The 13226-nt window shown below is 40.8% G+C and overlaps 1 protein-coding gene across 1 annotated transcript in view; it reads right to left on the reverse strand.

The window, feature by feature from the left end:
- LOC126457611 (cysteine sulfinic acid decarboxylase-like) overlaps nt 1-13226 on the reverse strand; it is a 106178-nt gene that overhangs the window by 46144 nt on the left and 46808 nt on the right. Inside the window, exon 3 of the mRNA XM_050094067.1 lies at nt 11248-11467. Coding sequence (XP_049950024.1) covers nt 11248-11467 — 220 coding nt within the window. The remainder of the gene's footprint in view (nt 1-11247; nt 11468-13226) is intronic.

Below are 13226 nucleotides of genomic sequence, written 5' to 3' on the forward strand. Positions count from 1 at the left end.
AAGAAGCAAAATGAGGATAATGGAATGTAGTCAAGTCAGGTGATGCTGAGAGAATTAGATTAGGAAATGAGACACTTAAAGTAGTAAAGGAGTTTCGCTATTTGGGGAGCAAAATAACTGATGATGGTCGAAGTAGAGAGGATATAAAATGTAGACTGGCAATGGCAAGGAAAGCGTTTCTGAAGAAGAGAAATTTGTTAACATCGAGTATAGATTTAAGTGTCAGGAAGTCGCTTGTGAAAGTATTTGTATGGAGTGTAGCCATGTATGGAAGTGAAACATGGACGATAAATAGTTTAGGCAAGAAGAGAATAGAAGCTTTCAAAATGTGGTGCTACAGAAGAATGCTGAAGATTAGATGGGTAGATCACATAACTAATGAGGAGGTATTGAATAGAATTGGGGAGAAGAGGAGTTTGTGGCACAAGTTGACTAGAAGAAGGGATCGGTTGGTAGGACATGTTCTGAGGCATCAAGGGATCACCAATTTAGTATTGGAGGGCAGCATGGAGGGTAAAAATCGTAGAGGGAGACCAAGAGGTGAATACACTAAGCAGATTCAGAAGGATGTAGGCTGCAGTAGGTACTGGAAGATGAAGAAGTTTGCACAGGATAGAGTAGCATGGAGAGCTGCATCAAACCAGTCTCAGGACTGAAGACCACAACAACAACAACAACATTTAAACCAAGTTGCCAATCTTTGTACATTCTGAAGTCTTATTGATATCTAACTGAATATTTAAGTAGTTTCTTTCAGACAGTACTTAAGTATAGATAACTACATCATCTGCAAAAAGTCTGAGGTTATTATTCATGTTATCTGCAAGGCCATTCATACAAAACATGAACAGCAAGGGTCTCAAAACACTTCCCTAGGGCCCACCTAAATTACTTCTACATTTGTCAGTTTGTTGCACCATCTATACCAAGAAATTATCAATCCAGTCACAAATTTCACTTAATACACCATACTATCATACATTTAATAATAAGTGAAGTTGTGGTACTGAGTCATATGCTTTTTAAAAATAGAAAAAGATTGCATCATCTAACTGCAGTGATCCAAAGCTTTGAGTATGCCATGTGAGAAAAGTTCGAGATGGATTTCACATGATTAGTGTTTTCGGAATCCATGCTGGATTTCATGGAGAACATCATACTGTTTGATGTACCTTATCATGTTTTAGCTCAGAATATGTTCTAATTTTGTGCAACAAATCAGTGTCAAGGATATTAGGTGGTAGTCTTGTGGCTCACTTCTACTGCCCTCCTTGTAAATGGATGTGATCAGTTCTTTCTTCCAACTACTGGGCATGGTTTTTTTGTTGGAGGTATCTGTGATAGATTATAGTGAAAAGAGGGGCTAACTCAGCTAAAAATTTGGTATAGAATCTGATAGGGATTCCACCGGGCCCTGCAGCTTTATACAGTTTCAACAATTTTAGCTGTTTCTCAATCACCAACACCGCATTACTGCTATTGCTTTAGTACCCTCAATTTCAGTTGCCATTTCAACCATGAGTGTCTGGACACTAACTTGGGTGCCACTGACAGCCTTTACATACTATCAGAATTTCTTTGGGTTTTGTGAAAGATCATTTGACAAAAATTCTGCTGTGGTAGTCGCTGAAGGCTTCATACACTCCTCTCTTGATAGCCAAACATGTTTCATTCGGCATCTCTCTGTCTATAGCCCTATGTTTTGTTTTTCACCTACTGGCTCCCTTCCATAATGAATTCTTCAGCTGGGTACTGGTACATATCTGTCCAGTGCAAGGTCAACTACTCTTTTAAACTAGAGACATAGTTCCTCTGAATGCTACTGTCATATGCTAAAAGTTTCAAGTTCCTCACTGAGATAAGGCACTTCTGCTTTTAATCTAGCTTAGTGAACATATATGTCTTTCTACTGGTTTTACTTAGCCTTTGTATTTTGGTAATCACTGATGTCACAACCATGTCATAGTCATTGATACCAGCTTGGATGTGGTCACTTTCAAAATTATAAAGTCTGTTGGTTGTCATCAGGTCTAAAATATTTTCATTATAAGTGGTGTTCCAAACCATCTGTTCTAGGTAATTTTCAGAGAAGACACTTAGTAATTTTTCACAGGACATCTTGTCATGCCCTCCACTAACAAAACTTAATTTTCCCAATTGATTGTTGGGTGATTAAAGTCCACTGACGATTACAGTTTGATTAGGGGACTTATGTACAAGTGAAATGAGGTTTTCTCTAAAATTTTTAGTTACACCAAGAAGTTAATCTGGTGCCCAATAAAAGGATCCATTTAAAATTTTAAGCCCCCCATGATACTGATTCTTGCCCATACAATTTTGCATACAGTTTCAGTTTCTATCTCTATGGATTTGAGTGTCTTATCTCATGTGACATATATACTATCTCCATTTCTTGTTAGCCTTCCTTTCAATACATGCTTAACTTTTCCCCAAAAATCTCACTGCTGTTGACTTCAGGCATTAACCAACTTTCTGTGCACAGTATTATGTGAACTTCACAGGTTTTCAGGAGCGTTTTAAATTCTGCCACTTTGTTGTGAATGCTTCAATAATTAACTACTAGGGTTTTAATACTCTATTCTGTTGAGGGGGAGGGGTGGAGGGGCATTTCTTTGGATCTCACACTAATGCTTTTGGGTCTCCTACAGCTGTGGTTATCTAGACTGAATGATGAGTCACCTAATCTGAAAAAAAACCTGGTGTGCCCCCTACACATAGTCAGCTACTTTGGTAGCAGCCCCTAATGTGTAGTGCACACCTGACTCATTTAGGAGGACCCTACAGTTCTCAGCTCTGTGGTACAACTCCAGGAAGTCACAATCTAGCTTGTTGCAGAACCTTCAAAGCCTGTGGTTCAATCCTTCCACTCAGCTCAGAACCAGGAGGCCACAATCAGTTCTGGGAACAATGCTGCAAATTGTGAGCTTCATTGAAACTCCATGTGGAAGGCTGGTCTTCTCAGTCTTCTCTGCCAGTTGCTGGAAGCATTCAAGAATGACCTTGGAGCCTAGATAATAGGCATTGTTTGTTTCAACAATCTGCAGTTAGTTGCACTGTCCCCCTCCCTCTAACCCCTACCCCCTACCCCCGTACCCCCTCCACAGTGGCTGCAGGATAGTCTCTTCAACATATTGAATGAGGTTCCCATGCGTACACAATGAGTGAACCTCATGCCCCTGCCTGCCCTTTGCTGTCATTTCCCTGAGAGGTAGCATTATTCACCATGTGTTGTGTTTGCCTCCTCTTGATGTGAAGTGAGTGCCACTGGCTCAGCTTCAATTTCAGTGAAAGACAACACCTATGTCCTCCCTGGTGCCTGTCTACCCCACACATGATGCCTACACATATCATTGACATGCCACTCACAGCCAAGTGGATGAGTAATGACAGATCCCTGCAGAGGAGGTATTCACAGGAGAGGATCGTACTTGTACTACCTTTGGTAGCTCTGTTACATGACTATCATGGGAGTTCTCTCAATACACTCAGTGGTAGCAGTTAGTTACAATATGTGCTACTATAACTAAATCACAAATGTCGATTTACTGTGAAGTAGCTTATGCACATAACAACTGTTACCTTACAAAATTTCTCAAAAATTTAACTTTATGCACATTGATGTGCTCTGAAGTTTGGGGTGGACTATTCTTTGACGGTAACTATAAGTGATAAATACTGATTTTCTATGAAACAAGTTATCCATAACAATTGTAACTAATAAAAAATTCCAAAAATATGCTTTTGTAGGTATTCAAAAACTTTCATAATAAATCTATTTTTCACATAATTATACAGTGAAGTAGTGAAGTTAGAGAATGATTGTTTTTAACAAGGATGAGCCTGCTGCTGTCAAAAACTTTTCTAAATGATCCAAATTTAAGTTTTAGGCTTACAATTTTCGATAGTACTTTGCGTTTATTGCAGTATTCACGAATGTTCAAAATTTCACATTATATCACAATGCATGCAAACACTGACACAATCAGGATAATATTATGCATAGCAAAACCAACAGTAAAATATTATAATCTGTCATTTTGAATCTGCAAATGAATATGGCACACAGTGTTTCACAAAAAGGAGATTTCAGAAGTTGGCTTTCATATATAAATGCAAATGTGAATTATTCCAATTCTTTACTTAGCCAATTCTGTGACAACCTCTGCACTGGCATCCCAAAGGTGAACATTGCAGCATCACTTTATCTTGGTCAAAACTGCAAAAATTGCGGAGCAGAAACAAAGCACTTCTGCTTGGAGCATGTAACAAGGCTTATTGTTATATTTAAATAATGGAAAATACAGGATGGAAAGTACCAATATTATGAAAAAGATAATTGCTACTCACCATACAGAGGAGACACTGAGTCACAGATAGGCACAACAAAAAGACCTGTCAGAAAGTGAGCTTTCAGCCAACTTGACTTCATCAGAAGTAGACAAAAAAAAAAAAAAAAAAAAAAAAAAAAAAAAAAAAAAAAAAAAAAACCGCACACACACACAACATATGCAATTCACCCAAACAAATGACCACAGTCTCTGACTGTTGGGGCAATGGCAGAAGCAGTTGAGTTGTGGGAGTAAGGAGGAGGCTGGAGTTGGGAGGGGGAGGGATAGAAGATTAGGGGTGGAGAGGGGGGGAGGAGTAAAGTGCTGCTTGTGGAAGCATACAGAGACAAATTGGAGAGAGAGTAGGACAGCTAGGTGCAGTCAGGAGGTTGACATAGGTCAGCGTGGGGAGTGGTGGTCAGGGGGAGGGAGGAAGGGTTTGGAAAAGGGAGAAGTAAAAAGATTGTGGATGTGTTGGTGGAATAGAGGGCTGTGTAATGCTGGAACGGGAACAGAGAATGGGCTTTGGACTGGTAAGGACAATGACTAATGAAGCTTGAGGCTAGGAGAGTTACGGGAACATAGGATATATTGCAGGGAGAGTTCTCAACTGTGTAGGCCAGAAAAGCTGGTGTTGGTGGGGTGGTCCAGATGGCACATGCTGTGAAGCAGTCATTGAACTGAAGCATATTGTGCTGGGCAGTATGTTCAGCAACAAAGTGGTCCAGCTGTCTCTTGCTCATAGTTTGTCAGTGGCCATTAATACAGTCAGGCAGCAGGTTGGTTGTCATGCTTATGTAGAATGCAGCACATTGGTTGCAACTTAGTTTGTAGATCACATGATTGCTTTTGCAGGTAGCACTGTTTTTAATGGGATAGGTGATACTTATGACCAGACTGTAGTAGGTGGTGGTGGGAGGATGTATGGGATAAGTCTTGCGTTTAGGTCTATTACAGAGATATGAGATGTGATTGGAAAATTTTAAGAATGGATCCGCTACTGCTTACTGGTTTGGCGAGCAGGTACACGGAGGGTGGGGAGTAAGTCATTGCCTTGTCCTTAAATGCCCTCTGACGGGAAATGCATTTCCTTTATTCATTTTGTTGTGGCAGCTGGTTGAGTGCGGTTTTGTTAGGGCTTGTGGCTGGATTCTGTCTGTGTGAAAATGGACGTAAAAACGGAGCAACAAGTTTGTGTAAAATTTTGTTTTAAAACCAGGATATCAGCTTCTGAGACTTAGGAACTATTAAAAACAGCTTTTGGAAATAATTGTATGAGCCAGTCAAATGTTTTCTGTGGATCAACAGATTTAAAAATGGCCATGAATCATCTGAAGATGAACCACAGTCCGGCCATCCTTCCACCTCAAAAACAAATGAAATTGTTGTGAAAGTTCACAACTTAGTGTGCTCTGATTGTAGACCTACAATTGAGGAGATGGCTGATGAACTTAATTTAAGTTTCTATGCAGTTCATTCAATTTTCTGAAGATCTGAACATGCATTGAATCTCCACAAAATTCATTCCAAAAGTGTTGTCAAGTGAACATAGATAATATCGACTTGATGTGTGCCAAGAACTGATTAATCAGACTAAAAATGACCCAGATTTGTTAAATAGGGTAATTACTGGTGATGGATTATGGGTATACGGATATGATCCTGACACCAAAGTGAAGTCTTTGCAATGGAAGACTGCAGGTTCATTGCAACCAAAAAAAGTATGGCAAAGACGGTCGAATGTGAAGGCAATGTTGGTGATCTTTTTCGATTGTACCAATACTGTGCATCATGAATTTACCCCTAGAGGACAGACAACTGTGTCTTTGAGTGTTTGGTTTGTGGAAAGACAGGAGTTGGGTGCTACACCATGACAATGCTACTGCTCATCGTGCCTTCTCCATTGTTGAATTTTTGACCAAATTCAAAATTCCTGTGCTTCCACAACTGCCATATTCCACTGATTTAGCCCCTGTGGACTTCTACCTGTTTCCTAAACTGAAATGTTCAATGAAAGGGAAGCAATTTGACTTGATTGAAGACACTCAGGCAAATACGGAGAGTGTCCTTAACACACTTCAGGAAAAAAAAATTCTAGGAATGTGGAAACACCATTGAAGTCAGTGTGTTCAGTCAGAAGGGGACTATTTTGAAGGAGACACATCACAGTAGCATGTAGGTACCACCATTGTACAATTACATGCCCATTCTTAAAACTTTCCATCACACCTTGTATGAGCCATGAGTCAAGGGATTGGGATCAGGGGTGGAGTAAGGATGGATAATGATATTGTGTAGGTTCAGCAGGCAGCAGAATAGCACTGTGAGAGAAGCCAAAAGGATAGTGGGTGGAATATTCCTCATTTCAGGGCATGGTGAGAGATAGTCAAAACCCTGGCAGATAATGTGATTCAGTTGCTCGAATTCTGGGAGTCACTGAGTAATGAGCGGGGTGCTCCTTATGGGCCTGGACAGTGGCAATGTGGGAGGTGGTATGTGACTGGAAAGAAAGGCATGATAGATCTGTTTCTGTACAAGATAGGGAGGGTAATTTTGGTCTGTGAAGGCCTCAGCTATCCTTGGAATATTTAGTAAGGGTTTTTTTGTCAGTACAATTGTGAGGGATGTATGGAGGGAATTTCTTTGTATAGAATGTGTGGCTGCTGTGGAAGCAGAGGTATTCTTGGTGGCTGGTAGATTTGATATTGAGAGGAGTACTGATGTAGTCATCTTTGAGGTGCAGGTCAACATTCAACAAGTTGACAGGTTATGTTGAGTAGGACAAGGTGAAGTGAATGGGGGAGAAGGTGTTCAGTTTCTGGACAAATGTCAACAGGGTGTCCTCGCTCTTCATCCAGATCATGAAGATACATCAGTGAATCTGAACCAGGTGGAGGTTTGGGATTTTGAGTGTTTAGCTAGGATTCCTCTTAACAGTCCATGAACAGGCTGGCATAGCAAGGTGCCATGCAGGTGCCCATAGCTGTACCCCAGATTTGTTTGTCGGTAATGCCTTCAAAGGAGAAGTAACTGTGGGTGAGGATATAGTTGGTCATGGTGGCTAGGAAGGAAATTGTAGGTTTGGAATATGTCAGATGTTGGGAAAGGCAGTGGGCATTAGCGGTAAGGCCATGACTATTAGTGATGTTAGTGTAAAGAAAGGTGGCATCAGTGCTGACATTCATGGCATCATGTGGTAAAGGAACATAAATGTGGAGAGTCAGGGAAGGAAATGGTTGGTATCTTTTATATAGGAGCCTGGGTGATGTGTAATAGGCTGAAGGTGCTGAAAACATAGATTCTCTGTCATGTGATATACATGCTTAGCTGCAACCACTGTGCTGCATTCTACATGAGCATGACAACCAACATGCTGTCTGTCCACATGAATGGCCAACAATGAACTGTGGCCAACAAACAGCTGGGCCATGCTGTTGCTGAGCACATGGTCCAACATGGTGTTCTTCATTTCAATGACTACTTCATAGCCTGGTGCCATCTGGATCCTCCACGCCAACACCAGTTTTTCTGAATAGCACAAGCTGGAACTCTCCTTGCAATATAACCTACCTTCCCTTAATCACCCTGGCCTCAACCTTCATTAGTCATTGTCCTTACCCATCCAGCCCCTTTCCAGTTCCCATTCCAGCACTACACAGCCCTCTTTTCCACCAGCATACTCAAGTCTTTTTAATTCTCTCCTTTTCTGCCAATTTTAGTTGGTTTTTGCCTTTCACTGTCGGCCTACTCCTTCAGATTTCATCTTGTTTCCTCTTACTTCATCCATTTCATACTTTTCATAATTTTTCTCACTGTTTGGCTATATTTTTACGAAATTTTTCGGATGTGTTTCTACATTATTTATGTATTTTTATGGGTTTTTGCTCCTTCCATCTGTGTCAATACAGAAAAGTTTCCTTATCCCCAACCAGAACCCAGTCCCACATACTGTTCGTTCATTGTTGCTTGGCTTGTAGAATCCCCCCAATGGCCTTGCCATTAAATTACCCATCTCCGGCTGCCACCCTTCCTTCCACAATGAGCTGCATCTGTTCAAATTCTGCCAATCCCCCCCACCAACATAGTCCTTCAGAACCTTATCAATAAGGCCCAAATCTCCTTGGAATAACTCCTTTACATCCAGAAAATTCTCCTGCTATGAAATCCCAAATTCTTGCATCCCATATCACACACTGAAACTCTTGTTCTCCAGGAACTAGGGCAACATGCACAATGCCACCTCAAAAACTCTCCATCCTCTACACTTCCTACTCTCACCTTGGACTACGACTATCCACGACCCCTACAACAACCTACAAACCTCTCCTTCAGCTGTTACATTCATTCACCTACAAACCCTGCTAAGTGAACCCCTTCCAGAAATCCAGAATTATCTCCAGTCCCTCCACAAATCCTTAAGTCCATCCCAGAACCTCTCCCCAGAGAACATCTCACTCCTCACTCCTACCACTCCTTGCACTCCTACCTTCTACACGCTTCCTGAAGTCCATAGTCCCAACCATCTGGGAGACCACATTGTGTCAGTTACTGTGCCCCCACTGAGAGAATCTCTGCTCTTGTAGACCAACACCTTCAGCTATTTCCTCCGTTAACATTCCTAATGCCCATGGCCTTACTGCTATTGAGCACTAACTTTCCCAATGCCCAAAATATTCCAAACCTACATCATTCCTAGGCAACATGACCAATTATATCCTCACCCACAATTACTTCTTCTTTGAAGGCATTAGTGACAAACAAATCTAGGGTACAGCTATGGACACCTCCATGGTATCCCATGCCAACCCATTCATGGGCCATTAAGAATTATGCTTCCTAAACACCCAGAACCCTAAACCCCCCACCTGGTTCAGATTCATTGATGATATCTTTGTGATCTGGATTGAGGATGAGGACACACTATCCACATTCCTACAGAAACTCAACATCTTCTGCCCCATTTTCTTTACCTGGCCATAACCAACCTAGCAAGCCACCTTCCTTGATGTTGACCTCCACCTTAAAGATGGCTACATTAGTACCTTCATCCATATCAGACCTACCAACCACCAGCAATACCTCCACTTTGACAGCTGCCACCCATTTCATACCATTAAGTCATTTTCACATAGCCTAGTCACCGGTGTCCATTGCATCTGTAGTGAAGAGCGATCCCTCTCAAAATATACCAAAGGTCTTAAAGAAGACTTCACAGACTGTAATTACCCTCCCAACCCTGTACAAAAACAGATCTCCCATATCTTATCTCTCCAGACACCCACCACCTCCCAAAGTTCCATTTTCTGACAACAGAGGAGCATTCCTCTTGTGACTCAATATCCGTGTAACAGACTTAGATGCAAGACCTGTCCCACATAACTTCCCACCACCACCTACTCCAGTCCAGTCACAAGCATCACCTGTCACATCAAAGACAGGGCTAGCTATGAAACCAGTCATGTGATCTACAAGGTAAGCTGCAAATAGTGGACATGACAACCAACAAGCTGTCTGTCTATATGAATGGCCACCAATAAACTGTAAACAAGAAACAGCTGGACCACCTTGTTGCAGAGCATGCCATCCAACATGACATTCTTCATTTCACTGACTGCTTCACAGCCTGTGCCATCTGGGTCCTCCCCACCAACACCAGCTTTTCTGAATTGTACAGGTGGGTACTCTCCCTGCAATATATCCTACATTCCCACACTCTCCTGGCCTCAACCTTTGTTAGCCATTGTCCTTACCCACCCATCCCAATCCCTGTTCCCATTCTAACACTAGACAACCCTCTGTTCCTCCAATACACCCACAGTCTTTTTACTTCTCTCATTTTCTGCTAACCCTGCCCCCCCCCCCCCCCCAATCCTACGTTGCTATTCTCCCACTCCCCACCCCACCCTCTACCTTACCCCACTGCCCAGTCACTTCTCCCATAATGGGCTGCTGCTCACAGTCTAGACCCAATGGCCAGAGACTGTACTCATGTGTGTGTGAGTTGTGAACGAAGACCTTGTTGGCCAAAAGATAAATTGCTGACAGTCTTTTTGTTGTGCCCATATGGTTCAGCATTCCTGCTGTATGGTGAGTAGCAACTATCCTATTCATAATATTGTTATTGTTATTGTTATATTTGAAATCTATGAACTGTGATTTAAGACATGTGATCTGCAGCTTGCAGCTGTGCAACAGGTTTGGAAGGAATTAAAAGATTTGAAAGAATTGGCTCTTGCATTAATGAGCTCTTGAAAGAAGCTCCTCTTAGAAAACTAAAGTATAAAGAAATTACATGACTTTCATTATGATTTACTTCTATCATGTGACACAGTACTTGATTAAAAATGGTGTGTTTATTTATATTCATTATGAGAGTCAGTGAAATGATTTTTTGCTAAATGATTTTTCACTTGTGAAAACCTGAAGAATTATCAGGTAAATATGAACTTTAAGAAGCTCTTATATGACAGTAGGTATGATTAAATTCAAGGAAGAACACAGTGGATGTGAAAGAAGCATTAAATGTTATTGAAAACAGGAGTTAGAGAAAAGTTTTGTAAAAAGCACAAATTTGAAGAGTGTTGTGATGAACAAGAATATAGATTACTGTTAACAACAAAATACTCTATATCTTCATTATGTTTTATGAAATGTATCATGAAAATTTTCGAAGCATGGATAATTTTTGAAAATTTATGAGTATTTTGTGACACATAAAAAAATTTTGAATCTGAAATGGACACCTCCCTTATTTTGTATTGTACCTTTCCACTAAAATTTTACAGTCAAAGATGTAATTATTAACTGGAACTTGCTTTTGAGGAATCTGACACTAGCCATTAGTTTTTAATTTTGTTAGTGAGTGTAAAACTAATATTGAAAGAATATTTTTTCTTACCTGCTGTAGCAATAACCATGAATGGAGCATAACCATTTGAAATACTCTCTTCAATTTTCTTTTCCAATTCTTCAACATTCATTCTTCCACATGCATCTGTACTGATGAGCCAAACATTTTGTTCACCAATACCCAAAAGAGCAGACATCTTGTGAACTGAATAATGCGCATCTTCAGACGAAAATAGTATCAGTTGTGGTACATTTCTCATGCCATTGTTCTAGGAGAGAAAGAAAAAAAATCATATGCTTAAAATTATAGTATATTTATAGCATGAATCATTGAAGCTACAGAACACATGAAAATATTATAGAGAGTTGAAAGAAAGCAGCTTATCAATTACCAAAACAAAAGTAATTTGAGAGGAATCAATAAGAAGACAAAGCAACTGAATGTGATGATCCTCACGCTTTCATTGTTACAGGGTTTCTTTATTCTGTACACTGTATGTGAATAATAAATGGAGGAACAACAAGGAATGAAATGACAAGGGGAAAAATGAGAAAACATAAGAAAAAATTGTGGGAATTGTGATCCTCATTGAACACAATGGATGGGTTTCCTAGCCATAGTGAGTAAAACAGATGATAAAAGCATAGGAACAATATAATAAAATACATCCAAATATTAAAGCATTCCTTTATTGGAACATTAACAGGCACAATTAATTACACAATACATAAACTCTCAATTGAGTCAGTGCAGTAATCACCATCACTCATGAAGGCATTATGAATACACATGTGCAGTGCCTATCTGTGTGTAGGGAATCTTTTTACAAAAATTCTTTTAAGACAACATGAGACACGTCGTTAATGTTCTTGAAGTGCATGAAGGGGGTTAATCTAACAAGGTGATTAAGAAAATATGCAAATGCAAATAAATTAACTTCAAGGTATCACAAATTTATCTCATCTAACAAAGTGATCAAAGCAAAACACAGTGTATAAACAAACAAACTTGAGGTACTTATGTGAAGCTAATGTGACACAATAACTAATGCAAATACAAGAAAAAATAAACAAACTTGGGGTAAAGCTAACCTAAAACAGTTGGGCATTTCAGTCTTCAATGGTGCATACATGGCACCACATTGGTTTGTGTATTCTTCACAAAAAAGGGTTGTATCTTGCTGCACTCACTATAATCCAGTGAGCTCCATGAAGCAGATAGCTGATGGTCAGCACATGAGACCATGAGGAGAGTGCTGAATAATGCTTCCCTGAAGTATGGTGTCAATCTCGTCTACTTGTTCTCCATAGGCATCATGGGAGCCTGCAATGCTGTTTGTTCACAGACACACAAAACTGACTTGCATTGACATCTTCATGAGCTGTGCACCCATCTAGTAGCACTGCAGGAAGCCATTAATTCTGATAATGGAATGACTTGAAGATAAACTTAAGGTCAAAGGAACATTAAATCGCTCCACTCATCGTGTGGACAGCTTGATGTCATGTTACGGATGTGTGGACAGCTTGGGAAGAACCAGGAACTGGGGACACTTCCTGTAGAATGCACTGTGGCAAAGAGAACTCTTGTCCTCAGATGTACCCATGATGCAGCTATTTGCTGGGTGACACAACATCTGCTACAGCATGAGATTAAGTGACCGATGGCCTTTTTAGTCCGGTCCCTTCAACTCCCACAAACCAACTAACAGCATGAGATCATCTGTTACAGTAGATGGATTGGATTCATGAATGTGTAGTAGAGTGTCACCACATAATAGACCCCCCCTCCCCCCAATCAAAAAGGAGAGGGCAGGCCACAGGGTGCAGTGGCCACTTCCAGCATCAATCAATGCACCACCATGGGCAGCGGTGCAGTGTCAGAGGGGCAGGGGCCACTAGCAACAGTGGAGGCAGCGGCATGGCATGCAGCAGCCTCTGAGGCATTACATCAGGTGAGGGAGTAACACCCTGCCACACCACCAGATGAGGCAGTGCAACAGTGATGCACCATGGTTGGCAGACATA

This window comes from Schistocerca serialis, chromosome 1 (genome assembly GCF_023864345.2).
Source record: "Schistocerca serialis cubense isolate TAMUIC-IGC-003099 chromosome 1, iqSchSeri2.2, whole genome shotgun sequence".
Taxonomy (NCBI): Eukaryota; Metazoa; Arthropoda; class Insecta; order Orthoptera; family Acrididae; genus Schistocerca; species Schistocerca serialis.